This window comes from Brachyhypopomus gauderio, chromosome 14 (genome assembly GCF_052324685.1).
Source record: "Brachyhypopomus gauderio isolate BG-103 chromosome 14, BGAUD_0.2, whole genome shotgun sequence".
In the NCBI taxonomy this organism is placed as follows: Eukaryota; Metazoa; Chordata; class Actinopteri; order Gymnotiformes; family Hypopomidae; genus Brachyhypopomus; species Brachyhypopomus gauderio.
The window spans coordinates 5,345,779-5,373,632 of record NC_135224.1 but is presented as its reverse complement, the minus strand read 5'-3'; the positions used below and the strand labels follow the sequence as shown (position 1 = coordinate 5,373,632).

The 27,854-nt window shown below is 49.9% G+C and overlaps 1 protein-coding gene across 12 annotated transcripts in view; it reads right to left on the bottom strand.

Moving 5' to 3' along the window:
* adgrl2b.1 (adhesion G protein-coupled receptor L2b, tandem duplicate 1) overlaps positions 1-27,854 on the bottom strand; it is a 106,030-nt gene that overhangs the window by 61,504 nt on the left and 16,672 nt on the right. For all 12 annotated transcript variants that reach the window (XM_076972036.1, XM_076972040.1, XM_076972039.1 and 9 more), the window contains exon 2: positions 23,882-24,127. In XM_076972036.1, the coding sequence (XP_076828151.1) occupies positions 23,882-23,957 (76 nt within the window). In that variant the 5' untranslated portion in view covers positions 23,958-24,127. The remainder of the gene's footprint in view (positions 1-23,881; positions 24,128-27,854) is intronic.

The window sequence follows — 27,854 nt, the reverse complement described above, 5'->3', positions numbered from 1 at the left end:
TGGACTCCCTGATGTTTTACAAACGCTGGGATTTTACTACAATTGTTAAATGTAAAAAAAAATTTCAGGTGCCAGGTCTGTTTATTAATACAGATATACATAAGCTTCATTTGAAAATTAAAACCTCTGGCATAGTGAACACCACAAAGAATGATGTTATTTAGAGATAAACATTGTGTATCTGCCCCTGTCACAGCCAGTAACAGTAACGCGTTTGTTCACACGTTTGTTCACACTTTACCTGTTACCATAGAAAGGTAATCGGAGTATTCAAAGTTTTCCTCTCGACACTAGTACCGAAGTGGTAACAATAACAATGTTAAAAGGGCAAGAAACAAGATACTGCTGACTGTGATCACCTCAGCGACATCACGAACACGTGTCTTAGTCTGCGCCTGACACTGATACTCGGCCGCTTGGTATGAGCACTTGAGTCTGACTGCTGTTTTTGTACGGTGACACAATGAAACGGGCGGTTCAGCGTTTGGCTCGCGTGGCGTTTGTTCCATTGGTGCCCTCAGCGTGTGCTGCGGTCCTGGTTTTACACGAAATTAAAAACTCTGTTTGCTGAGTTTGGGAGAGAAGACCGCGAACGCCCAATGGCACGGTTAAAGCGAACGAAGAAGAGATCGGTTAGAGGGAATATTGGTAAAAGACCCGAACATTGTCCAGGGAAAGACCAGGTTACACCGAGTAAGAGAGAGATGCTTTAAAGATGGCAGATCAGACAAGTCAACACGTAGAAATATCCATCTAAGAATTTCCTTTAAGAGGAAATCAACCCAAACCTAAAACCACCACATTCTATTCACAACTATCACCACATATACACACTATAACAAAATGGAATTTCAGTCATTACAGAACATATACTGCATTTTTAAAAAGACATCAATGCAAAAAAGAGCGCAGCAGTTTACATCATATTACAAAATGTTTATTGGCATTGTGCCAGAAGGCAGCATCATCACAGACCTAGTTCACAGGACACACCCCCATCCCCTAACTCAACAGGCCCAGTTCACAGAACACACCCCCATCCCCTAACTCAACAGGCCCAGTTCACAGGACACACCCTCATCCCATAACTCAACAGGCCCAGTTCATAAGACACACCCCATGCCCTAACTCAACAGACCCAGTTCACAGGACATACCCCCCATCCCCTAACTCAAAAGACCCAGTTCACAGGACACACCTCCATCCCCTAACTCAACAGACCCAATTCACAGGACACCCCCCCATCCCCTAACTCAACAGGCCCAGTTCACAGGACACACCCCCATCCCCTAACTCAACAGACCCAGTTCACAGGACACACCCCCATCCCCTAACTCAACAGACCCAGTTCACAGGACACACCCCCATCCCCTAACTCAACAGGCCCAGTTCACAGGACACACCCCCATCCCCTAACTCAACAGGCCCAGTTCACAGAACACACCCTCATCCCCTAACTCAACAGACCCAGTTCACAGGACACACCCCCATCCCCTAACTCAACAGACCCAGTTCACAGGACACACCCCCATCCCCTAACTCAACAGACCCACTTCACAGGACACACCCCCATCCCCTAACTCAACAGACCCAGTTCACAGGACACACCCCCATCCCCTAACTCAACAAACCCAGTTCACAGGACACACCCCCATCCCCTAACTCAACAGATCCAGTTCACAGGACACACCCCCATCCCCTAACTCAACAGACCCAGTTCACAGGACACACCCCCATCCCCTAACTCAACAGACCCAGTTCACAGGACACCCCCCCCCCCCCATCCCCTAACTCAGGGGTGCTCATTACGTCGATCGCGATCGACCGGTCGATCGCGAAGGAAGTGTCGGTCGATCGCGAAGGAATGTGCGTAGATCGCGTCACATAAAATAGTAGTAGATGAATCGCACATCTGCACTGACGGTTGTATTTTGATTGACATTCACGGTAGCCAATCTGCAATCCACTCAACAAATTACGTTCGCCACCCCCCCCCCCCCCCTCAACATATTACGTTCGCCACCCCCCCCCCTCCCCCGCTCAACAAATTACGTTCGCCGCCACCCCGGTAGATCTTTCTGACTTGGTCATCTTATAAGTAGCTCGCAAGCTGAAAACTGTGGGCACCCCTGCCCTAACTCAACAGGCCCAGTTCACAGGACACACCCCCATCCCCTAACTCAACAGGCCCAGTTCACAGAACACACCCTCATCCCCTAACTCAACAGACCCAGTTCACAGGACACACCCCCATCCCCTAACTCAACAAACCCAGTTCACAGGACACACCCCCATCCCCTAACTCAACAGGCCCAGTTCACAGAACACACCCCCATCCCCTAACTCAACAGGCCCAGTTCACAGGACACACCCTCATCCCATAACTCAACAGGCCCAGTTCACAAGACACACCCCATGCCCTAACTCAGTGGTTCCCAAACTTTTTCTGCCGTGCCCCCCTTTAGTAGATGAGAATATTTTTGCGCCCCCCCCCCCCCCCCCCCCCCATATTGACTAGGGATGCACCGATTCACGTTTTTCACTTCTGATACCCATTCAGATATCTGAGGCTTAGTATCGGCCGATACTGATCCGATACCGATCTGATAGAGTAAAACAGTGCTGAATCGACTTAAAACATTTTATTTAAACACAGACATACTGAATTACAAGTTTATTGAAAACTCTGCACCACTATAGCACACTTAAACACACATAAAAGCATGTAAAAACAACACAACTTGCATTTGTTCAGTCAGTGCAATTATGAATATAACATTGAATGTAAAATAATACCAAAGAACCTGAAACAGACAAAAACAATAGGTTCACAACTTTGGTCAAACATGAAAAAAATAAACTGCAAGAAACCTTTGAAATGGTGCAAGAACTCTAAATATAATTTTAAATAAATAAGGAGATGAAATAAGAGAAACAGCAATACCTATGCGGCTAGTTTGCTAGCGTTGACATCACGCAGAGCACAAAGCATGTAACGGCCAGAAATATGTGTACTGTCTCTTTAAGGGAGCGAGTTGAGCGCGCGTACGGAATATTGTTGTTTTTTTAGCTTTCTGCCGTCGACCGAGTCAGACCACTGCTCTTTATTTTATTTCTGTAAGTAACGCATTAAATGAGCTTTGGACAACTCACCAGTTCATGTATGAACAGTCATGTGTTGCTGGAGCCCAGGTTTATTTTGGTCAACCAGCAAATAAACGGACTAAGTGGAATAGCACCAGCGCGAGTACGAGTCAGTGATTCACCTCTCCTCTGTGTGCTTCGCGTTTCACTCGCCTGTTAACTGTCCAAGTTCACTTCTATCCGGGACAGAGTGGATATTTAAGGTTGAACTAACGTTACAAGCATAGAATTAGACAGAATAGATCTGTTTTTATGAATCGGTCACATTGTCAACGATACCCGATCTAGAATTTTTTCAGATATTAATATCGGAATCGGTGCATCCCTAATATTGACATACGTGCACATGTTTTACTTCCAAGCTCCGCGCCCCCCCTGCAATAGCTCCGCGCCCCACCTAGGGGGCGCGCCCCCCACTTTGGGAACCACTGCCCTAACTCAACAGACCCAGTTCACAGGACATACCCCCTATGCCCTAACTCAACAGACCCAGTTCACAGGACACACCGATCCCCTAACTCAACAGACCCAGTTCACAAGACACACCCCCATCCTCTAATTCAACAGACCCAGTTTACAGGACACCCCCCCCATCCCCTAACTCAAAAGACCCAGTTCACAGGACACACCTCCATCCCCTAACTCAACAGACCCAATTCACAGGACACCCCCCCATCCCCTAACTCAACAGGCCCAGTTCACAGGACACACCCCCATCCCCTAACTCAACAGACCCAGTTCACAGGACACACCCCCATCCCCTAACTCAACAGGCCCAGTTCACAGGACACACCTCCATCCCCTAACTCAACAGACCCAATTCACAGGACACCCCCCCATCCCCTAACTCAACAGGCCCAGTTCACAGGACACACCCCCATCCCCTAACTCAACAGGCCCAGTTCACAGGACACACCCCCATCCCCTAACTCAACAGGCCCAGTTCACAGAACACACCCTCATCCCCTAACTCAACAGACCCAGTTCACAGGACACACCCCCATCCCCTAACTCAACAGACCCAGTTCACAGGACACACCCCCATCCCCTAACTCAACAAACCCAGTTCACAGGACACACCCCCATCCCCTAACTCAACAGACCCAGTTCACAGGACACCCCCCCATCCCCTAACTCAACAGGCCCAGTTCACAGGACACACCCCCATCCCCTAACTCAACAGACCCAGTTCACAGGACACACCCCCATCCCCTAACTCAACAGGCCCAGTTCACAGGACACACCCCCATCCCCTAACTCAACAGGCCCAGTTCACAGAACACACCCTCATCCCCTAACTCAACAGACCCAGTTCACAGGACACACCCCCATCCCCTAACTCAACAGACCCAGTTCACAGGACACACCCCCATCCCCTAACTCAACAAACCCAGTTCACAGGACACACCCCCATCCCCTAACTCAACAGACCCAGTTCACAGGACACACCCCCATCCCCTAACTCAACAGACCCAGTTCACAGGACACACCCACATCCCCTAACTCAACAGACCCAGTTCACAGGACACCCCCCCCCATCCCCTAACTCAACAGGCCCAGTTCACAGGACACACCCCCATCCCCTAACTCAACAGGCCCAGTTCACAGAACACACCCTCATCCCCTAACTCAACAGACCCAGTTCACAGGACACACCCCCATCCCCTAACTCAACAAACCCAGTTCACAGGACACACCCCCATCCCCTAACTCAACAAACCCAGTTCACAGAACACACCCCCATCCCCTAACTCAACGGACCTAGTTCACAGGACACACCCCCATCCCCTAACTCAACAGACCCAGTTCACAGGACACACCCCCATCCCCTAACTCAACAGGCCCAGTTCACAGAACACACCCTCATCCCCTAACTCAACAGACCCAGTTCACAGGACACACCCCCATCCCCTAACTCAACAAACCCAGTTCACAGGACACACCCCCATCCCCTAACTCAACAGACCCAGTTCACAGGACACACCCCCATCCCCTAACTCAACGGACCTAGTTCACAGGACACACCCCCATCCCCTAACTCAACAGACCCAGTTCACAGGACACCCCCCCCCATCCCCTAACTCAATGGACCTAGTTCACAGGACACACCCCCATCCCCTAACTCAACTTTGCTCCTCAAATTCCAACGTTGTTACTTACAGATTTGTAATGTGTGTAGTTTTCCCTCACCAGTCTGCTAAAGTCTGCATGTGTGCATGTGAACGAAAGAGAGAGTTATGGGAATGTGAGAATAAATGGTGGGGGTGGGGGGGGTGGAGGGCAGAGAAATATCGAGAGTGAGAGAAAGAGAGCGAGAAAGAGTGAGAGAGAGAAAGAGCATGAATCCTAGCAACATGAAATGTAATTTAATCTATTTTACAGTCGTGCCGATCGAAGGAGGGACTGTCTGGAGTCCACACAGGAGGAAAAATCTATACGCCATGCTTGGCGCTCATGAGAGCAGTCATACAGCAGTGCTTATGGGAAAATTAACCATTTTGCTCAATTGTGTTCCCTTCAACAAATGATTTGAGAAGGTCGGAGTGGTTCTTGTGGGCTTTTTTGTTTTGTTTTTTTGTTGTTGTTTTTTAGTGATGCCAAAAAAATGCACAAAAGATTCACCAGAGATAAACACGAAAAAAAAGGAAAAACAAGAAAGAAAGAAAAACTTTCAAACAAAGTTCGAGCGTGTTCAGACGCGACGGTTACGGTGTGATGGCGACGCGGTGTGGGGTTGTGGGTGGGGGTGTGGGTGGGGGTGTGTGGGTGTGGGTGGGGTAGGGGGGGCGGTGAGGCCGTGCAGCAGCGGAACAGACGGGAGGACTGTGGCACTTCTCCCACCGCTTCACAAAGCACACGGAGACAGAATGAACTGTCAATAATCACAGTTGTTAGCGGCAACCCTCAGCCCTCAGGGTTTGGGGGGGGGGGGGGGGGGGGGGTTTAGCTGCCATTTGTGCTTTCTGCTCTGTGCTCGTCCAATTAGCCTCCTCTCAGCCGGTTGCCGTGGCGGCAGAGAAAGCCACTGCTCTTTTCCATCCCAGCACTCAAACTCCGCTTCGGCTATGAAAGCAGCCCACTTAGCACCCCGCCTCTAATTAGCCCGGTTCAGGCCGGTGCCGGCCCGACACCACGCAGACGCACGCACGCACACACACACACACACACACACACACACACACACACATTCACAGACAGCGCAACAGCTGGCCATTAATCACAGTGTTGGGGAGTGTCAGCGCAGTCTTGCAGTGACTGAGGTGATGTAAACCTGCTCTTTTAGCCGTCTGGCTTTTGTTTGAAAATCATTTTTTCTGGGTTTTGGAGGGGGAGGGGGTGAACTGACGCCCACACCAGTCTCAGACGGGGAGAGTGACCCATCATCACTCAGCCCTGTCAGACCGGACCGAAACGGCGCATGTTGGACATACCTAATCTAGCGGCGTCTGATTGTGTGGGGTCCTCGCTAACAGTTTTAGTCAGGCAGATCCCTCTGGCTATAAAGGAAGGAGCACCTCAGGCAACCACGAGGGCAGCTATATCACTGCTCACACAGCAGCTTTTGGGCTGAAACTTCGAGAACTGCTGTCTGGAACTGGCTATAAGTGCTACAGTATGCATGTGGCTTGCTGTCTGCCTATGTCTATTAAACATGCAGGCCATTTATAAATACTGAATACTTATTTATTTAATATAGATTGATTGTAGCATCCAGCTTGGTCTCAGTCCAGGATCTGATTTTTTTAATTTGATTATTTGATTTATATTTACATAAACAAACTACCCAGACATTCCTTGCCAGTTTTAAAATCAGGCCATTCATCAACGAGGTCACTGGAAAGATGGCACAGATACGCAGAGAAAACAGACAAGACAGGAACTTCTCCGCAGCGTCTGAACACACGAGACTGTCCACCGCAGAACTCAGCAGCCTGTAAGGGACGACAATAGAGCCCGTCTGCCTCAACATCCAGGAGACCTGTCTCAAAATCCAGGAGACATGCTTTAACATCCAGGAGACCTGTCTCAATATCCAGGAGACCTGTCTCAACATCCAGGAGACCTGCCTCAACATCCAGGAGACCTGCCTCAACATCCAGGAGACCTGCCTCAACATCCAGGAGACCTGTCTCAACATCCAGGAGTCCTGCCTCAACATCCAGGAGACCTGCCTCAATATCCAGGAGACCTGTCTCAACATCCAGGAGACCTGCCTCAACATCCAGGAGACCTGCCTCAACATCCAGGAGACCTGCCTCAATATCCAGGAGACCTGTCTCAACATCCAGGAGACCTACCTTAATATCCAGGAGACCTGTCTCAACATCCAGGAGACCTACCTTAATATCCAGGAGACCTGTCTCAATATCCAGGAGACCTGTCTCAACATCCAGGAGACCTGCCTCACAGTGTTAATTTCGTTGACGAATAATTTTCGTCATAGTTTTCATCAGCGAACCTTTTTTCATGACGAAAACGAGACGATAACTAAATTAAAACTACACAAAGGGATACAAACGATGACTAAATTAATGGACATTTTCGTCAATGAATAAAAACGAGACGAAAATATTGGCCAGCGACGACATTTAATCAGACCTGATTTAATTATGACGAAAACTAAATGACATTTTAGTCAAAAGACTAAGACTAAGACTAAAACTAAATCGCTGTCAAAATTAACACTGATGTCGTCGCTGGCCAATATTTTCGTCTCGTTTTTATTCATTGACGAAAATGTCCATTAAATTAGTCATCGTTTGTATTCCTTCGTGTAGTTTTAATTTAGTTATCGTCTCGTTTTCGTCATGAAAAAAGGTTCGTTGATGAAAACTATGACGAAAATTTTTCGTCAACGAAATTAACACTGCTGCCTCAATATCCAGGAGACCTGTCTCAACATCCAGGAGACCTACCTTAATATCCAGGAGACCTGCTTTTTTTCATCTCAGTTAGTTTTTTCTTGTGGTGCCTTGTACTTCAGTTTTTTTTATTATGCTCCAACCACCCAGTGTTCAGTCTCTTAACACCGTATTCAGTCGAAACCTGGCTCTGCGGTCATCGCTACCTCTGGAGCTGGAACTCTGACGGAGGATTTTGGCTGAAAAATGATTTCACAGCTGTTTGTAACCATTGTGAATGAGCGTTGCCAGGCAGTTGAGGCCAAGCTGTTCTCAGTGTCGAAAACTCTCCCGGTGCCAAGATTTTGCTAGTGGATACTGACTTGTGGACCTCAGTGTATTCACTGCAGAATTTATAAATATTAAGGTTACATATCCACATCATCACTGAACTATGTGAAGATAAATGCCCACTGCAAACCGTCGAGTCAAAGTCATTCTGGCACAGGGATTTGTTCTTCTTTGCAAGTATCTGCTCAATTCAAAAGCCTAAGTGCTTACTGTCTGACTCCGCCTCTCTGTCTGACTCCGCCTCTCTGTCTGACTCCGCCTCTCTGAAACCTGCTGCCACAGTCCCAGGGAATGAGGAGTTGAACTTCAAGCAAGGAGGATCACACCACCATTGGTGGCTTTTTGAAGGCCTGTGAAATTTCGCGTGAACATCCTAGATATACTGAGCCACAAACGTGTCCGAAGACTGTGCGACTGCCTCGTGAAACAGCTGAGAAGCACAAAACAGATTCTACCTTGTTGGGTCGCAGTGGGCTTGGTTTTGGAAGCAGAGGTGGGTGGACTGTAGACGCCACCGGCCCAGAGCGTCCGCACGTGAGCGTCCGCACGCGAGACTGGAGCAGTGGACGCATGAGACGTCCAGCCGTAGAAATATTACCCAGATAACGCAGCACACCCGAGTGTCAGACAGCCCTACAGGCGGGGGCACGTTCTACAGACAGTTCAGCTAAACTGATATTTCCATCACTGCAGAGCTGACGCCATTTACCAAGCCCCAGCGTCCCAAAGTGAGCAGGTGTTGTGCCCCCCGCACACCGCCTCTGTCATCGAGATAAACGCAGAAAGTGTCTCCCGCTGAAGACGGAGGCTGACCCCCCACCCCCCCACCCCCCCCCACCCCCCAACCTCCGTCCTCCACCCCCCCCCTGGGTGGAGCTGTCCATAACCGCAATAAAGAGGTGAGCTCCAGCTCAGAGGCCGGGCTCCGACGGGCTTCTCCTCCGCCTCGCTGCGGAGACTGATGAATGGCTGGACACTCGTTCCTCACGGCGGGGCGTGACAGGTTTATCACGCGCTAACGCCGTGCGGAGAGAGACGGACTGTGCGCTCCGTGGCTTTTCTAAAACTCTGTGGAGATAAAACGTGCCGCCCATATTGCCTTTGTGCAAGACCACCCGTCACCGCAGCACCCCCCCCAACACCCCCCCCCCTCCTCCCATGTGTCTCTGGCAGAAAAGCTGCCCGCATCCATCAAATGTATGTGGTCTGATCGCAAACAGCTGTCCACGGGAGGCCTAGAAATTGATGAAGCCTGGTGCTGCAGTTACAAACCTCCCCCTGTGTAAGATGCATGTCTCCGGGGCCCAGAGGCAAGAAACAGAGCTAAATCAATAACAGGGACAGGGGAGTATCTGGACTAACCTGGGAACCTATCTCTGACAACTAATTACAATGCCATTCAGAATCAGGCAGTCAGTTTATCAAGCCAGACCCCCAGGTCATCGCAATCCATAAGCTGGGACGGCCGAACCTCTCCACCGTTCCTGATAGACCATCTCTGTAAATCTTACTCTGTGGTTTTTATTTGCATGAACTGTAGTGTATTTAAACATAACTCTGGAAGGCAGCTCACCTCTGAGGCTCAGAGCAACTTTAGCAGTTATTCACGCTAGCTGAAATAAGGGGTTTTAGGAGCCATGCGGTGAACAAAATCTAGTCTGGACTTCAAAACATGCTCCTTTGGCCTACTGACTATTGATTGTTGCATCTAGAGCTCAATCTGAGCGTGAGAGGGGGGGCATCGTGTCTGCAGATCATTCTTTCAGCTTTCTTACAAAATCAAGTCACAAGGTGACCACATGGTGATCCAACAATCACAGAATGCACTTTAAAAACCTTGCCAGAGAAGGCCCTCCTGTGGAGCCCGGGACAGCGGAGATCAGAACAGTTGAGCTCACAGAACCGGGCTCGTATTTGGACCTGCTACTGTACGGCTTTCTCTGAGGAGCCCGGGAACAGGGCCCCGAGCTGCAAAAAGCCCCAATTGAATTCCAAGTACCTGCAGGACTCGGCCAAGTCCTGCACGGTCGACCGCCAGCAGCAGCCGACGCTGAAGATAAAGAGGCAGAGAGGAGGAGAAACAGCTCAGCCCGGCAAGGCCGCCATCTCTATTCACTTCCCTCTTTGTTTTAAATGAAATCACATTAAATAGGCATCCTGGTCGGTAAATAATATATTACAGACAATGCTCAATCCCATCTACCATGGCAACTACCCTAACCGCGATGTAATTGGCTGCCATCCCCTTTCTCCTGATCTTGTTGACACCGGGCCTTATCAAGCATTCTGGTCAGGGGCTGGGAAACGTAGTCCTTCTTATGACTTCCTTGGCCTGCACCTTTAATCCGCCTATTCAGCACACACATGCAAGCGCAGCCAATAGAGTCATTCACGTGAGGTGCATTCTGGCCACCTCCCCTTTGTGTTGTTCCGCCGACCATAATTTACGGGTAAGCACCCCTTCTATAATACAAATTTTGTTTTCTATCAACACCTTCAGAATTGGATGTGGCGCTGGAGCTCAGATGAATGTCTCCAGAAAGGAGGCAAAAAAAAAAAGAAAAACCCAGGCAGAGATTGAGAGGATTGACACTCTGGCTTGTGCTGATCTGAACGTCTGAGAGAACGTCGGCGCGCTAGCACACACGTTTGGATCATCAGAAGCGGTGATCGGTAACGAGCTCCTGTTGACGCTAACGAACGCTCGCATCAGCACTAACGAACTCTCACATGGCTGCTAACGAGCTCTCGGACGGCCTCAGCACGCATCGTTGTGCTGGTCCGCCGCTTTGTTCTATGTTGCGTGACACCCCCTTCGCACACCCCCCCTCCCCTAAACCCACCCACCCACGCCACTGCCCCCTCCCTCACGGCTCATTTATGGAACACCGCTGCTCGAGAGGCACAACACGGCAGTTCGGGGGGAAGTTTCTCCGGGGCTGGCGGAGCCCGGCCGGCGTGAACTGGGGCTCTGAGCTCCGGCTAACGCTTGTCATCCTTCATTAATGATCCTTTGATTGGCCACTGTGGCCGTGGAAACGGCAAACAGCTGCATGCAAATTGCGAGGCTGTCGCCTCTGCCCCCCCAAACCCCCCCCGGGACCTTCTCCATTGTCCCGTGGTTGAGGCCCTGTTGGAGATGTTTCTCAGGGAAAGGGATGAAGAGAGGGAGGGAGGGAGAGAGGAGGTGGAGAAGGTGGGGAGGGGGACAGACTTTCTCCTTCAAAGGAGGACGTGAGGCCCCACCACGGCCTCTGCAGGGGCTCCTCCTCTCCGTTTGTCTTTTTTGTCGTTTCATTCCTGATATTACCAACTGGGAACATCTTGAGAAGAAAGGGGGACTCCAAGAGTTAAGAGCTGTTCCCACTGCGTTTACTCCTGCGTAACGCCGCCGACCCACAAAGCCGAGCTTACGCTACTGTAAGCGCCCAGAGACGAAGTCGAGGTTTTCCAAGACATTTCAGAGAGGCGGGTGAAATCGGGGGGACGTTGAGCCGCTTCTCCTGGGGAACACGGCACGGCCACGCCGCTCCCCCAGCGCGGGTCGCCTGCAGCTCTCGGCTTCCCCGCCGTTTTCTTTCCATACCGCAACTAATGAAGCACTAAAGAAGAAGAATGCCTGTGTTGTGAACTCTCTCATCAACAAAAACACTTCAAAAAGCAAAGAGCTAAATCCCTCTGACACAAATCAAATATTAAACATATCTGGAATCCATGCAAGGACAAAAAAACTATTTAAAAGTTCTGATGCCAACTGTGCACTTTTGATAAGGAAAGTATATTGCCCAAAACAAATTCAGTCTGAAACAACTGTCTCGCTAACAAGATGTGGCGTAAAATCTGTGCTATTAGGGTGAGCTGCTATCACGCAGCGAAGGCGAACAGGCAGGATTTGAGAAGGCTCTCGTCAGAAGGAGAGCGGTATGATACTGGAGTGTGTGGCCACAGCCCGGCTGTGCTGGGGACTCGGGTCCACTGCCCCGCCGTCTCGGGTAACACCGTCCCTCCCCACACTCGCTTGCGGTGAGCAGCTCCTGGAGGAAGTGGAGGGATGAGATGACTAACCCTGAAGGCTAAAACCAGCCTTCCCGGCGAGGTGCTATTGAGAACTCTGAAATTCCGATATATGCGTTCGGAAATAGCGCTGGAGAGAAGCGCGGCTGGCCCATCTGCGGCGGGAGTCCGTTTCCCCGGACCGATCGCGCCCCCCGGCCGGGTCTGCGCGAGCCGGCCGCCCGCCCCCCGTCTCGGGTTGCGGCCGTCGTCGATTTGTATTCACGAGGAAGGTTTGGTCCTGGTGCGTCTTACGCGCCCCGCGAGCACACGGCCTCCCGCCCGCCGCTTCATGCTGAGCGTGTTGATTCGTGTCTCCTGAACGGCGAGTGGGTGTTCTTAGCCTCCGCCCGCCGCTCTTCTGTTTCAAACCACGCGTGACGGAGGAGATTGTTGGAGTGAGGCTACCTCCACGGGTGTAGGTCCCGCCACTGCTCCATCCAGGCTCCTGGATTCCACCCCACCACCACCACCACCTCCTCCCTCTCCCACCCTCGGGCTCTCATGAAAAGGGTGGAGAGGCCCCTCACTGTATAAAGCAACTCCTCCCTGGTTTGGAGGTGCACGTGTTCCTCCCGACAAACGGCCTCCGCGTGGTCACGCCCGACTCCCCGCCGCACTCCACAAACAGCTTTTTTACGACTGTGATGATGTTCACGTCCGAGGGCTGTGTGCACCCCCGGTGTCACCACTGGGGGGGGGCGTTTTGGTGGTATGCAAATCCCAAAACCACAGGGGGAAAACACCAACTAGGACATGGTGATAATTTGCTATTCAACAAGCTTATTTATTCTGAAAATAACTTCCCACTTTAAATTGCTGTCATCTAGAAGCGAGTCCAACAACATCCAGCAGGTCAAAAGGTCGTCCAGCCCATATGTTTAGGCGCTGGCCCAAGCTGGCTGCCGAAAAAATCAATCAGGACGGCGTCCCTTATGGCAGAGTGGTGCCTTTCTGCAATTTGCAGCTCATTTCTCTATTAATAGGATACATGACCCTTAACCTTTCCTCAACCACCGCCAACACCTCCGACATCGCCTCAAAACTCCGCTCGAGAGCGGGCTTCCAAGCGGAGGATAAATTGTAATGAAGCATACACTCATAATCCTCAGAGGATTACAAAGGTAATCCATATTACGGCTTTTCACAAAACCCATAGAATTTACAATCATTAGAAATGTCCCAGGAAATGAGATGGGGAATCACCGTGTCTCTCTCCACAGTGACAGAGGCCTCAAGCTTCAGTACTCAAAGCGAAAATAGCTTTGGAATATGTCTATTATGAAATCTATGCCTATGTCTTTTAACATATCCGTATAGGCTATATTTGATATATGTCTGTAATAATTTTTTTATATCAGTTCTTCAAGCGAAGAAATACAGTTTTCCAGCTCGCTGTGTTTTAGAATAGTTATTTTCAGTGAGTGGGTTATTTCTTCTAAATTCATATTCATATATCTATCCTCAGTCACAGTGAGACTCGGCTAATGTTATATAAGGCACTGCTGTATTTTTGCATATCACTTGAATTTCCTTCATAACTGTGACAGCTTAATAGATGCGTAATCCATGTGGTCAAGGAGGCTCAAAAATAATAAATCCTGCCAGGGCCCAGAGAGGGAGCGGAGTTCAGTGACAAGGCAGATGCAGACGAATCAGCGCCACAAAAGCCCCCGTGACCTACAGAAATGCTGACGCTCCCACACCGTGGTGCGGGACGAGATTATCATCTGTTAATACAGTCACAGGCCATAAAAAGCCATTGAGATTAACAATACATTTGATATCTTGTTTAAGGAAAAGAAAAAAAGGGGTCTTAAATGTCTTCCCAGAGTTCCCCAGCACAGCGACGTCTGGATACGGATCTGTAGCAAAACACGCTTCATCCTAAAAAGTAAATTTTGCTAATAATGAATGAACCCCATTAGGAGACAGTTAGAGTTAATGAGATCAAATGAGATCATTTTAACTGGAGAGTGTCTCCAGTCTGCCTGTGCAACACATATTTCAATTAACACCTCAGAGAAGGTAGCACAGCTGTGGAGGAGAACAAGCCCTGTGGCGCAGCAGAAATTCAATTAAACGCAAACATATGCCTCAACCGCAACTGTCTTTATGCCGTACGTGCATCACACACTTAGCATGAAGATTCGAGGAGTTCCCCACATCACAGCCCCAGGTGTGGGGGGCACCCTAATGCTCACGTAGTTATACATCAGGATGGATGTCATTATTAAAAGTAAAAACCATTAAGGTGTGTGTACGGTCTATTATTTAGGATTGTGCGTTCTAAGGAGAGACGACCTTTCCTTTTCCGCCGTGTCAAAATCGTATTGAAACTACAACGTTAAATGGCGAGGGGGGTGTGTGCAGTCTAAACCGCCACCGTCGTTAACGATGTTGATCACGCAGCGTCCCGTCGGCAGTCTCGCGTCTGAACGAGGCGGCTGTGCCCGGCGTTCATCATCCCACCGACACGTTAACCGGCACGAGTTACAACCCCGAGGTGTGAAGGCCATAATGGACGCGGAGGTGAGCCCCCACCCACCCACACCCCCACCCCCACCCCCCGCCCCCTTCTGGCGCATGACCTGCGCTTTTCTGCGCAGAGCAGATAGAAAAACATGTAAATCAGGATAAGACGGGTGTGCAGGAGACACGTTCACACGCACACACAAGCCTGGGAGACTTAGCTGGGATTTAAATGTCAGAGGAACACGGGCACGATTTAGTGAGCCACTAAAAGTTCTCCTTGCAGTTTTTTTCTTTCCCCTTCCCACGAGCATGTGGGTGGTGTTGTGAGTTTGAAAGGTGGGGTGAGGGTGGGGGTGTGGGACAGATACATCTCAGCAGGCCTAATTATCTCTGTGAACATCCATGACTCTGATTGACTTCATTAAGTGGGATGACCTTGTCGTGATCATCTCCGTCCTGTCCTCCACTGTCCATCGCACCATCTGCACGTTTCCTTCAGCCGGCCGAGCGAAGAGGTTGGGTCAGAGCCCCGATAACCCAGCCGCACACCGGGAGACGGTGCTGACGGACGCCGCCCCAGCCCAGCCTGTCCCGCCAGAACACCTCCCACACTCACGTCCACCCCATCCTCACATGAACCCTCACGTCCACCCCCACACTCACGTCCACCCCCACACTCACGTCCACCCACACACTCACGTCCACCCCCACCCTCACGTCCACCCACACACTCACGTCCACCCCCACACTCACGTCCACCCACACACTCACGTCCACCCACACACTCACGTCCACCCACACACTCACGTCCACCCCCATCCTCACGTCCACCCACACACTCACGTCCACCCCCACACTCACGTCCACCCACACACTCACGTCCACCCCCATCCTCACGTCCACCCACACACTCACGTCCACCCCCATCCTCACGTCCACCCACACACTCACGTCCACCCCCACCCTCACGTCCACCCACACACTCACGTCCACCCCCACACTCACGTCCACCCCCACCCACACGTTCACCCTCACGTCCACCATCACGTCCACCCCCACCCTCACGTCCACCATCACGTCCACCCCCACCCTCACGTCCACCATCACGTCCACCCCCACCCTCACGTCCACCATCACGTCCACCCACACCCTCACGTCCACCATCACGTCCACCCCCACCCTCACGTCCACCATCACGTCCACCCACACCCTCACGTCCACCATCACGTCCACCCCCACCCTCACGTCCACCATCACGTCCACCCACACCCTCACGTCCACCATCACGTCCACCCCCACCCTCACGTCCACCATCACGTCCACCCCCACCCTCACGTCCACCATCACGTCCACCCACACCCTCACGTCCACCATCACGTCCACCCACACCCTCACGTCCACCATCACGTCCACCCCCACCCTCACGTCCACCATCACGTCCACCCCCACCCTCACGTCCACCATCACGTCCACCCCCACCCTCACGTCCACCCCCACACTCACGTCCACCCACACACTCACGTCCACCCCCACCCTTTATTTATTTATTTATTAACCTTTAATTTAACCAGGCAAGCCAGTAAGAACAATATTCTTATTTACAATGGCGGCCTGACAAGCGCCACAGGACACTTGAGAAGAAAAGAGAAACAGAAAAAAAGAAAAAGAGAAGTAAAGAAGATAAAAAATTTAAGAACAATTACAAGCATCAATAAGTAATTTCTTAATGCAGTCCTTGAAGGCAGTTAATGAAATAAAAGTGTCCAATTTTAGGGTTTCTTGCAGTTTGTTCCAGTCATTGGCAGCAGCATGTTGAAATGCAGTACAGCCTAGAGCAGTAGATGTTTTAGAAGGTTTTAGCTTAATATATGATGAAGACCTTGTGTTATATGTAGCTGAATCTATTTGCAGTAAATTACATAGATAAGGAGGTGAATGACCAAGTAGAGTTTTGTAGATAAAGGTAAACCAGTGAATTTTACGTCGAGTGAACAGAGAGGGCCAGTTAACAGATGAGTAGAGCGTACAATGATGAGTTCTAAATGGAGCGTTTGTTGCAAACCGTATGGCAGAATGATAGAGAGTGTCCAACTTATGAAGCAAGGATTTGGAAGCTGATTGATAGATAATGTCACCATAATCAAACAGAGGAAGTATAGTCATTTGAATGAGCATAAGTTTGACCGCTATAGTAAATGAAGAACGATTTCTGTATAAAAAACTGAGTTTTGCCTTAATCTTTAATTGTAACATGGAGATATGATGGGAAAATGATAGTGAACTGTCTAACCAAATGCCTAAATATTTATAAGTGTTGACCAATTCCAGAACCTTACCCTCGATGGATGAGATCTTTAGAGGAGGAGAGGATTCCATCCCTTTTCGACTAAACCACATAACTTTGGTCTTAGAGGAGTTTAGCGTTAGATTGAGGGTACAAAAAGCCTGTTGAATTTGAATAAAACTGTCCTGGAGACCTTTTTCCACAGAAGCAGGGGAGGGGCCAGTGGCATACAAGATTGTGTCATCAGCATACAGGTGATGCCCTCACGTCCACACTCACGTCCACCCCCATCCTCACGTCCACCCACACACTCACGTCAAAGTTTCAAAGTTTATTTGTATCGCGCTTTTCACAACACATGTTGTCACAAAGCGCTTTACAGGATTTAAAAGGTTTAACAATACTATGGGTCCAGATCCCTAATGAGCAAGCCAAGGCGACAGTGGCGAGGAAAAACTCCCTAGACTCCCCACCCTCACGTCCACCCCCATCCTCACATCCACCCACACACTCACGTCCACCCCCACACTCACGTCCACCCCCACCCTCACGTCCACCATCACGTCCACCCCCACCCTCACGTCCACCCCCACCCTCACGTCCGCCATCACGTCCACCCCCACCCTCACGTCCACCATCACGTCCACCCCCACCCTCACGTCCACCCTCACGTCCACCCTCACCCTCACCTCCACCCTCAGGTCCACCCCCACCATCACCTCCACCCTCACGTCCACCCCCATCCTCACCCCCACCCTCACCCCCACCCTCACGGCCCCCGGCCCATTTCTCTGCCCCCACCCCTGCCTTCCTGCCCCGTGCTCTCAGCAGGAGAATACGCTACACGCAGGGGTCACCGGAGACGGGGAAAAGCAAACAAGAAAAACCTTTGTGTGCTTTTATTCAGCATATTTTTCACCTCCACTCCCTCCCTGTTTCAAAAAGCACTCATTGAATTTCCTGAGCCGCAGTGTGCGCGTGTGTGTGTGTGTGTGTGTGTGTGTGTGTGTGTGTGTGTGTGTCTACCTAGGGAGGGGGGGGATTATCTGGGCCTGTTTCTATGTGAAAATCAGCCCGGCTGACTCTTGTTCACTGGTGACCCGGTACCCTTTATTCTGCCCTCACTCAGGGAGAAAAGGGCAGAAACGCGGCCCACGCGGGGTACTGAAGCGCTGGTACTGAAGCGCTGATGCTGGAGCGGTGGCGTGCACTCTTCTGGCGCTGACCCGGCCTTGACACCTGCTCTCCCTGCTATTAGCATACCACTCTCATTACGCTATCAACACGGCCGCCGCACGCTGCAGTCTCGGCCCGCTCCAACGCTAAAGAGATCTGTGAACATATTTCTTACTTTAACCCAAAGTTACTGGACGGCTTTTGAACGGGCTCAAAAGAGTTGTGCCAATAATGAGAATCGTTATTAAACTAAGAAGGGCGTATCTCTTAAAAGGCCGTGCACAAATTAAAATTCCAAGCAGTTATGTCATGTTGAATAAGGAAGGCGATAGGCTAGCATGCTTTTTAACTTTACTGCTGTGTGTGTGTGTGTGTGTGTGTGTGTGTGTGTGTGTGTGTGTGTGTGTGTGTGTGTGAGTGTGTGTGTGTGTGTGAGTGTGAGTGTGTGTGTGTGTGTGTGTGTGTGTAAAGCCAACATTGCCTTGACCATTCCATTCTGCTTATTACCTCAGATTTACAGCACTTCATTGTCGGTCTGGCCTTCTACCATGCAGTGTGTATAATGAAATCCTAATAAGACCTGCATTTCTGAAATGAATGCAACCAGGGTAGATGTTCTCCTGATCCCTGGTCCTCATCTCCAGAAAGTCTCGAGTAAATATTGGTTTACAAGCACAGAGTAATTTTCCATTGTTGCAAGTCGATCCCGACAATTTGATTAAAGTTAAAAGCTTCTCCTGTAGATTAAAAATGCTGCTTTGTCATAACAGCTGTCGGAGAAGCCAACCGCGTGGTGAATGAAACCGACTCCGAGAGCTTACATTAGGGGAAAGTGTTCTTTCAAACCCGCCTGCTTCTCTCTTCTTTATCTGCCCTTAATCTCCACATCCGCGGCAGACAGAAGCAAAGTAAAGAGATCTCGGGCCCTGATGGGCCGTAGCATGTCCAGAAGGGGCCCTCGATTCCCGGGGACCGCTTAAGTAGGTGGTAATCTGCAAGCTCATTGCCCAGACACCAGAGGGTGAGAACGGTCAGCAACGCCATGATGCTGTCAGCAAGGTTAAGATTTAAGACGGGTCCAGGTCCCCGAAATCAAACCACCAGGAGCTCCGGTTCCCAGCCCGTTAGACGAGGTGCCTGTTCATCACCTGGGCGTAGAGACGGGGCCGTTTTACAATCAGATGTAAATAGACAATAAAGCTGCTTTGAGGCAGGGAGCTGTGGCAGAGAGCCAAGACCTTCAGAGAGAGCGAGCACGCCGTTCGCAGCCCACACACTCATCCTGCCCCAAACCTGCACTTCACCACATACAGGGTGATATTGCATTTCAGTATTTTTCCAAAAGAGGGGGAGGAGAGGGGGGGGGTATTGTTTAAAAATCTCACTCTTGCTTTCAGACCTGTTTTTTAATGTTGTTGTTTTAAGGACTTTATTGTGAGTTACAAAAACCTTTATTACAGAGAAGAACATATCTGCCATGCAAAATGGATCCACGTGAGTGACTTCTGAGAATCACTTTCTGTGGCTGTATTCAAATGCGCATCACTGGTGCACTTAGCTGACTTATTTCCTAAACCCATTTCTTTACTGTGCACATGTGCGTATTCCCTACATGCCGCTTTAAATGTGTGTGTTTGCTGGGAAATTACGGGTTTCAGATCCAGGCCTTCTTACTTCATTAGCCACAGTAATAAATGACAGTTTGGTCTAGTTATTTTTAATTTTACAATTTTTTTTTTTTTTGGGGGGGAGACACACACCCCAGAAATGCGCAGCCTTTAACTGGAACTGAGATTTAATCAGGATCTTTTAGTTTGAAGAGATCTCCTTTATTTTCAGATGGAAGAGCAGATAATCTCTCTGTTTAATGTCAACAAGAAGATCAGATAGGGGTGTGGAGATCTGGAGCCCTTTGGAGTGCAGCGGGGGGGCGGGGAGCTCACATGTTCCATGTCTCATTATGAGATCAACGTCAAGATGTTCCGTGTCTCATTATGAACTCAACGTCAAGATGTTCCGTGTCTCATTATGAACTCGACGTCAAGAGGTGCTGGTCAAACTCTCGCTGGCGACACGGTGGACCAGTCACTGCTAACATCTCTGTCAGGGCCAGATGGGCCCAGTCCCGAGTCAGGGTTTCAGACGAGCGGGAGGGTAGTGAGGGGTGGGGGGACGGATAAATCATCGCTCCCGCATGTTTGTTCGGCACTCGTCGGAGCGTCCCGCGGCCGTGATCCCCCGCTGGGATCGCGGTGATCATTCACTACGGCTGCCCCTACGTTACAGACACGAACGACCCAAAAAAAAAAGCGCAATCAAAACAAAGACAAACTGAGCGTGAAGGCGTGAAGGCAGGCCGGGCGTTTATGGCGGCGGACAGATGTCTGGTTACGCCTAATGACAGTCCGACTCTCGGCTTGTTCTCGACGAGAGCTGGAAGCCGTGGTCAGCTGACAGGTGAGCTCCAGCGAGCCGTGAGCCTCGCTCAGGGAGGAGGCGCTCGGGGATTGTTCCAGAACAGCGGGATTTACAGTCCAGCTCTCCTCGGCGCACCAATCGGAAATCTTTATTTAATAACGGCAGGACAGCTTTGAAGCCGTGCCCTGTGGTGGCCGGAGTGTCGGGCCCGTGTCCCGCTCAGTGGCACGACGTCCCGGCCAGGAGCACGACCGCAGCAGACAGGACACGGCGGGGGTTACTCCGCCGACTCAGCACTGCGGGACCCTGCGCGGGGTCACGACATTATTTATTCCGCCCGTGTGCAGAACCCAAAGTTCACAAAGTTTATCTGATGCGATTCCAGGAAACTGCTCGACTGGCCATGACTAATAAAGCGTGCAGTCGTTGGCTCCTGAGCGCGCGTTTGATGGGATTTAGGCCCCTGTGACTACGGCTGCACCTTGTCATTCCGTCTCCACAGCGTGGACCCTCTCCAATTAAACACCGCAGCCTTTAATGGGATTTTCAGTGTGGCTGAGTACAGCTGATTAACAACAACAAAAAAAAAAAAGGGGGGGGGGGGGGGGGGTTTCAGTGTTCCTAAAACAGCCAGAAAACACCTCGGTGTCGGAGGAGACGTGTTCTACCCAATTGCACTTCTGTGATTTAATACAGAAGCTGCTTCATTTACACAATGCATTAACGTTTCCAGCTTCCTCGCTACTTAAATGCATTTGGCAAACAAGCAGCGCCCAAGCTGACAGCGTGTCTCCCAGTCTCTTGTCGGAGAGCCAAACTCTTTTAAAAACACGTAAGACAGCGGCTCGGCGCTCTGCCTGCAGTTTTGTCCCGACGCCGAGTTTGACGCGGATCGTTTCATCAGCGCCCACGTCTGTTGTGGCGGCCCGCGCTGTCAGCTCGCTCCCGTCTGGGGCGTTCCAGGCATTAACGCCACACGTGCCCCGACGCCACGCCACGCCAACGGCCCGGACGCCAAAGGTGCACGACACCCCGCCTCCCGCCTCGCTCTGAAGATCGCAATTAGGAGAATTTACGGCGGAGCGGCAGGTGTCCAGCCTGGACCCCAGTCCCACCTTTGTGGCTGCGTGTTTTGTCTCGTTGTAACGTACGTCTGTGCAGCCACGAATCAGCCCACCCACCCCTAGGAATGGTGACCCCCCCCTCCTCCCCTCCCAGTCCTTTAAGGCATCTTTTAGTTTTTCTGCCAGTGGGACAGGACGACAAAAGATGCAAATAAGTGTGATGGGGATTAGGGCAGCATTAGAACCACAGGGACTGAGGGGTTGTGGGAGGAGAGGAGAAGTGGATTATTAAAACCTCTCCGAGGCAGCACTGCTGTGATCATGGCAGACAGCAGCCTATGTTTACATATTTTCACATCAAACCACAAAGGAAACACAGCTGTTGGTGTTCAGGTAAGGGAAAGCGCGTTTACGCGGGAGGTACCATGGAGATCTGACAAGGAACCACAGCCCAGAGTGGTGACGACATTAAAGCCCATTTAGAGCTGGTCTCCTACTGACACGCATCACCTCTGATGCCCAAGATTGATGTTTGACTAGGAGAACATACCAAGGTGCAAAAATTGAGAACTTTCGAAATGGGAGTTTCGTTTGAATTTCCGAAGCGTGTGCAGGGTGTTTTTGTGTGGTCGATTACAAAGACTGTCATCAGCCACAGAATAAGGGTGAGCTCCTGAGAGACCCTTTTGTGAGGTCCCCCAAAGAAATGTGGTTTATTCCTGAAAAAAGGCAAGTCTTACGAGGGGGTTGGAAGAAGGTAAATGGCTTGTGGATGGATAAGACATTGTTTTCAGAGAAACCCACACACATTCCACTACTGATGGATGGGTGAACAATCACTCATGGAGCTAGAAGCCTTCATGTCGAGTGAAACCAAAAACCTGAACTTCCTGCATACCAAAGAAAGTACCTCAAACACACACACAAAAAAAAAACCTTGTATGTGGCCCAATTATACAGCCCTCATCCAACAATGAAGGGTTCTTCTAAACTTATATGACAGAAAAACTGCCAGCTGTTCTGACCCAAACACAAGCGTTTTCCATGGCCATGGTTAACTCCAGCTACAACAGGAAACCACAACAGTGTACAACAAGGAGAAAGAAGGAGCAGATCTATAAAGAAAGCCTCCCTCACTTTCTTTCCCTCCCTTTCTCTCCCTCCCTTTCTCTCCCTCTCTTTCTCCCCCTCCCTTTCTCTCCCCTCCTTTTCATTCCCTCTCGTTCGCTTTCTTGGGTTTTGCAGTAATCAATGTTTGGCACACAAGTATGTGATTAAATCAACTCTTGTTCTAAAAACACACAGACAGGGAATGTGAAAAAATAAATAAATAAATCATTCTGCAAACAAGTTAGTGTAAGTAGTTTGTGATGGTGTGTGTGTGTGTGTGTGTGTGTGTGTGTGTGTGTGTGTGTGTGTGTGTGTGTGGGTGTGTGGGTGTGTGTGTGTGTGTGTGTGTGTGTGTGTGTGTGTGTGTGTGTGTGTGTGTGTGTGTGTGTGTGACGCTATGAAAAGGCAGCACATTTTGTCAGTACATTTATAAAGGAAACCAAACATGGTAATCACAGCTAAAGAGCCGTGGACTAAAGGAGCAGTAACTGGTGTTTTCTGAGGAGATTATTACAAACATTCGTTTCACCTCCTGAATTCATCTCTCTGGCACTCAGCCAAGTGAGATGTTTCATACAGCCAGGTGCAGAGGTGATGGGAAAAAGAATTACAAACTCATCATCATCTAACCTACCGCCTGCTCTTATTAGTTAATCCGCACAATTTAACTGGATTAGTCCTCATGGGAAGTGTATGATTACAGGCCCTTTAGGACAACATACAAAAAAAGGAAGTGAAAAAACGACACTAATCCTCTGAGCGCCACTGAGATGCGCTGTACAGTTTGCAGACGAGAGGCTTCGACGTAAAACGCCTGCTCCCGTTTGACGTGCCGCGATGCAAAGGTCACGTCATGGGAGGAGAACCCTGAAAGCTCCCCACGCACAAAACCCATTATGGTGAGAGTGTGTACGTGCGTCAGGGAGAGGAACCCGGGAGGAGCAGCACAGCAGAGATGATCTTACCTTCAGAGCACTGGTAAAAGGCCACGGAGAAGAGGAGGCCGGAGAGCAGCAGACATCCGCACACAGGAGGGGCCATTTTGTTCTTTGAGAACAACCTCCTGATGCCGGTCAGCGACGGGGCTTTGGACGAGGAAGAGGGGCGGGGGGGCGCGGCGACCGCGTATCCGGGCGTATCCGGACGTATCCAGGCGTAGCGAGGGTCAGCGCTCAGTGTTCCGTTGAGGGTCTTCACCACTCATCCTCCATCTGCAACAGGGAAAGAGGTCAACGTTCGGTAACGTGGGAATCGGGGACGCCGTTCTCACGCCAGCTGCAAGCGCTATCCGGCGTTTGAACCAATGCGGCCACATTCCGCAACATCGATACATCATAATTACGACTTTATTTACGGTGACGCTATAAAACATGAATGAGGTACACTTGGTTGCAAAAGGAACCCTTCACACTGATAGCAGCTGGGTGAAGTGTATCTGCTCAGATCAGGGAATGAGACATAACTGTCTGTGAAGTCAAAGCAAACAGGCAATTTAGCCAAAATGGGCGACTGTAATGGTTTGCTATCTGATGGGCCACTTTTCTAATGGCTTTTAATACTCCAGAGTAACACAAAAGAAGTTGAAGAGCAACATCTGTGTTTTGCAAAGAGTCAAATTAAACTATTCAGCCCCCCATTTAAAATACTACACTGAAAATCTTCACAAAAAAAAAATTACAGGGTATAACCACTGGCTTTGGTAGAAAAGAATCTAGATGCAAATGGACAGAGAACAACATTTTTGTAAAAACTGTAAAAGCAAAGCTCTCTAAACTTTGATACCAATCATCTGAAACCAACTGAGCCGAGCGGGCGAGACTCACAAACAAAAATGTCTTTGTTAATGGTAAAAGTGGTTTTCAGATATATGTCTACAGCGATAACACATGAAAGTGTGACTCCAGCACTCGTTCAGAAGTCGTTTGCAGTTTGGGTCTCCTAAAACCTTTTCCGTCTCTGAAGTTCTGCCTGTGAGCCACGACGATGGCCTGGCCTCTGGAGCGCCGTGCCGGAACGTCTCTCAAACTCCAACAAAGAAAACGTAAGACGTAAAGAAATCCTTCCAAGCAGCGAGTTTCCCCGGCGCCCCTGCAGGTGCCGCGCTCCAGCCTGCATTATTTTCGAAGGTTAATCTCCCTCTGGATGTTTGAAGCGTGACTGCGGGTGACCCCTGACCCCCGTGGAAGATATCACCGGGCCAGGCGGCCCCGCGGAGCGACGCTGATGCCCGCCAGACTGCCTCTTTCATGTGATTTCCCACAGAAGCGCGGCCACCTTGGACGTCCTGCTCCTCCGCCAACGCAGGCCTCCCTTCCCTCCTCATCAGCGCCCGGCTGGCGCTCACGCCCGTCTCCGCTAAACCGTCTCTCGCGGCTTGCCAAGCCAAACTGTCAAACCCGAGTACTTCTGAGCACGTGGAGTTCACCTGTGGTAAACTCAGCATCTCCCTCTGTTTTGCCAAGCTAATTAGGTGGCGTGCCAAGATGCTACTGGGTTGACTGTCGTTGTGTATCTAACATCAGAAACGGCTGCTGGAGGTGACACAAGCCGGTGGACGCGGCGTCTCCGTCTGACAACATGAAAGGGCTGCGTAAACATTTCTCTTTTTGTTTTTTGTTCTATTTTTTTTTCTCTCTTCTCATCCCTTATCTCGAGGGAAGGCTCAAACCAACCCACACTGCTTTGTCTGCGTTGGCAAAGGTTACAGTCCGAGACCCAGGGGAAGAGAAGCCTCGTTATAACATATGTCAAACACTGAAGATGGATGGTGCGTCGGCCTGGCCTGCCCCACGCATTTATAGTCCTCGACACGCACATGTTCATGCACACACACACACACACGCACGTATGTATACACATATCACATATATATATATATATATATATATATATATATATATATATATATATATATATATATATATATATGTGTGTGTGTGTGTGTGTGTGTGTGTGTGTGTGAGTGTGAATGTATATTTATATATAAGCACTCACCCACAAACCAAATTATTTTTTCATCTCAACCTAGACCACCAACCACATCCTTCCCAATGCTCCTTCCTCCACCCTCTCCTGCATGTTTAATACGGGCGCAGGTAGGCAGGGATCTCCGACACGCCCGACGCGCACCCTCTCAAACTCACACCTCGAAGTGTGAGTGAGTCATTACGTACCCACACCAGCCCTCCTACCTTCCTTGAGCACTCGGCTGTCTCGTTCACTCTCCTGATTAGTGTCGGAGGAGGAGCGAAAGACCAGGTACTGCGCTGTTAACGTCCAGCAGGCAGGACTCACACTGCCCTAATGAACTCTGTCCTCACGTGGCCGGCTGGAGGAACCTCCCCTCGTCCCCTGAGGTTCTGAACGTTTAGAAGGACGCGAGGTGAAACTCTGTACCAGCGAGCTGAAGAGTTTCTGAACAGAACGAAGAACCGGAGTCCAGTATCAGAGACCTCCAAAAAGTTGCCTGAGATTGTTTGTCTTTTAAATACATGCTGAAGCTCGATGGACACGTTTCCTTGACATATGGGCCTAAATATTTATGCTCTGTACAGTCCGTGACAGAGCTAACAGATTAGATTAAGCCCGTGAAGGTTCTGACAGCGTCTTGATGAAAGGAAACACGCACGTCTGTTCTAGCCTCTGGAGGATGTAGACTTAATATTTTATATTTATATCTCATTTATTAATCTTTCTACAATTATTGTAAAACGCAAATCACCATTAACTACCACCTGTCACTATAGCTCATCTAGTCATTTTTAAATAGACTTTTTACAAATGCTTATGCTATATTCATCATGGGTGACAAATCTGAGCAAATGGCCCAATGGTGAAACTGAATTGCTCTGATGAACCTATTTAGCACACAATCTTCAATCAAAACAATCTTCCATTTAGCAAACACAGAGACTGCACAAACCTCGTACCAGCACAGCCAAAATGTTAGTTCTTCAAATTGCTCCTAATGTAACCTTAGACAAATATGCTCTATTTGCTGATAAAAACCCCTGTTAAAACTTTCAAGCACTGTTTCGGCAGGTTAGGTAAATTAACCGAGGAAGAGGAAGGTACTCCCACCCCTGGTGCATGTGGTGGAGATTCTTCAAGATCTCCTGCAGTACAGAAGCAGGTCAATTAAAGCAGGCCTCATCAGAGCCCACTCTGCTATTAGGAAAATTAGAAATAAATGACTCCATACTCGTAGTTTCCTCACTCGGAAATTGACGAGTGCGTAGTGCAACGCAGCAAGCAAAGCGCACCGAGACAGGCGCGAGTTCCAGATCTTCAGGGGTAATAACTACCTACAGCTTCAACCATCTCACTTCTCCCGGGTTGGAGGGAGAAACAGAGTTGCCAGTCAGAATTCCTTCAGCTAGGAGGACTGCAGCCGGCATCAGCGCACGGAAAACTCAGGGAAAATCCCGTACCCACCCCCACGCCAGCTGAGAGTCAGAGCACAGCACTCCTCCAGTGATGGGAGAGGGAACGAAGGCAGGTGTGTGTGTGTGTGTGTGTGTGTGTGTGTGTGTGTGTGTGTGTGTGTGTGTGTGTGTGTGAGAGAGAGAGAGAGAGAGAGAATGTATATGTGTGAGAAAGAAAGTGCATATGTCTATGTGTATGTGTAAGTGCATGCATGTGTGTGTTTGTGCACGTGTGTGTGTAAGTGTGTGTGTGTGTGTGTGTGTGTGCGAGGGGGGTGATGATGATGGAGGGGCTGATCTTCAGCCTGAAGGTCTACTCCTCACTGAAGCCCTGCAGAACCCCCCAGCCAGCGCCGCCCCCCTGCTGAGGAACACGCTGACTCGTGTCTGCGAGCTTAAGCACAGAAGCCAAACACCATCGTCCCCAAACACATCATTTTGTCTGGCAGATTTTGGACTGGATTCGGTCCGACTTGAAATAAAAGGATTAGCTACTTAGCATTAAGAGGCTTTG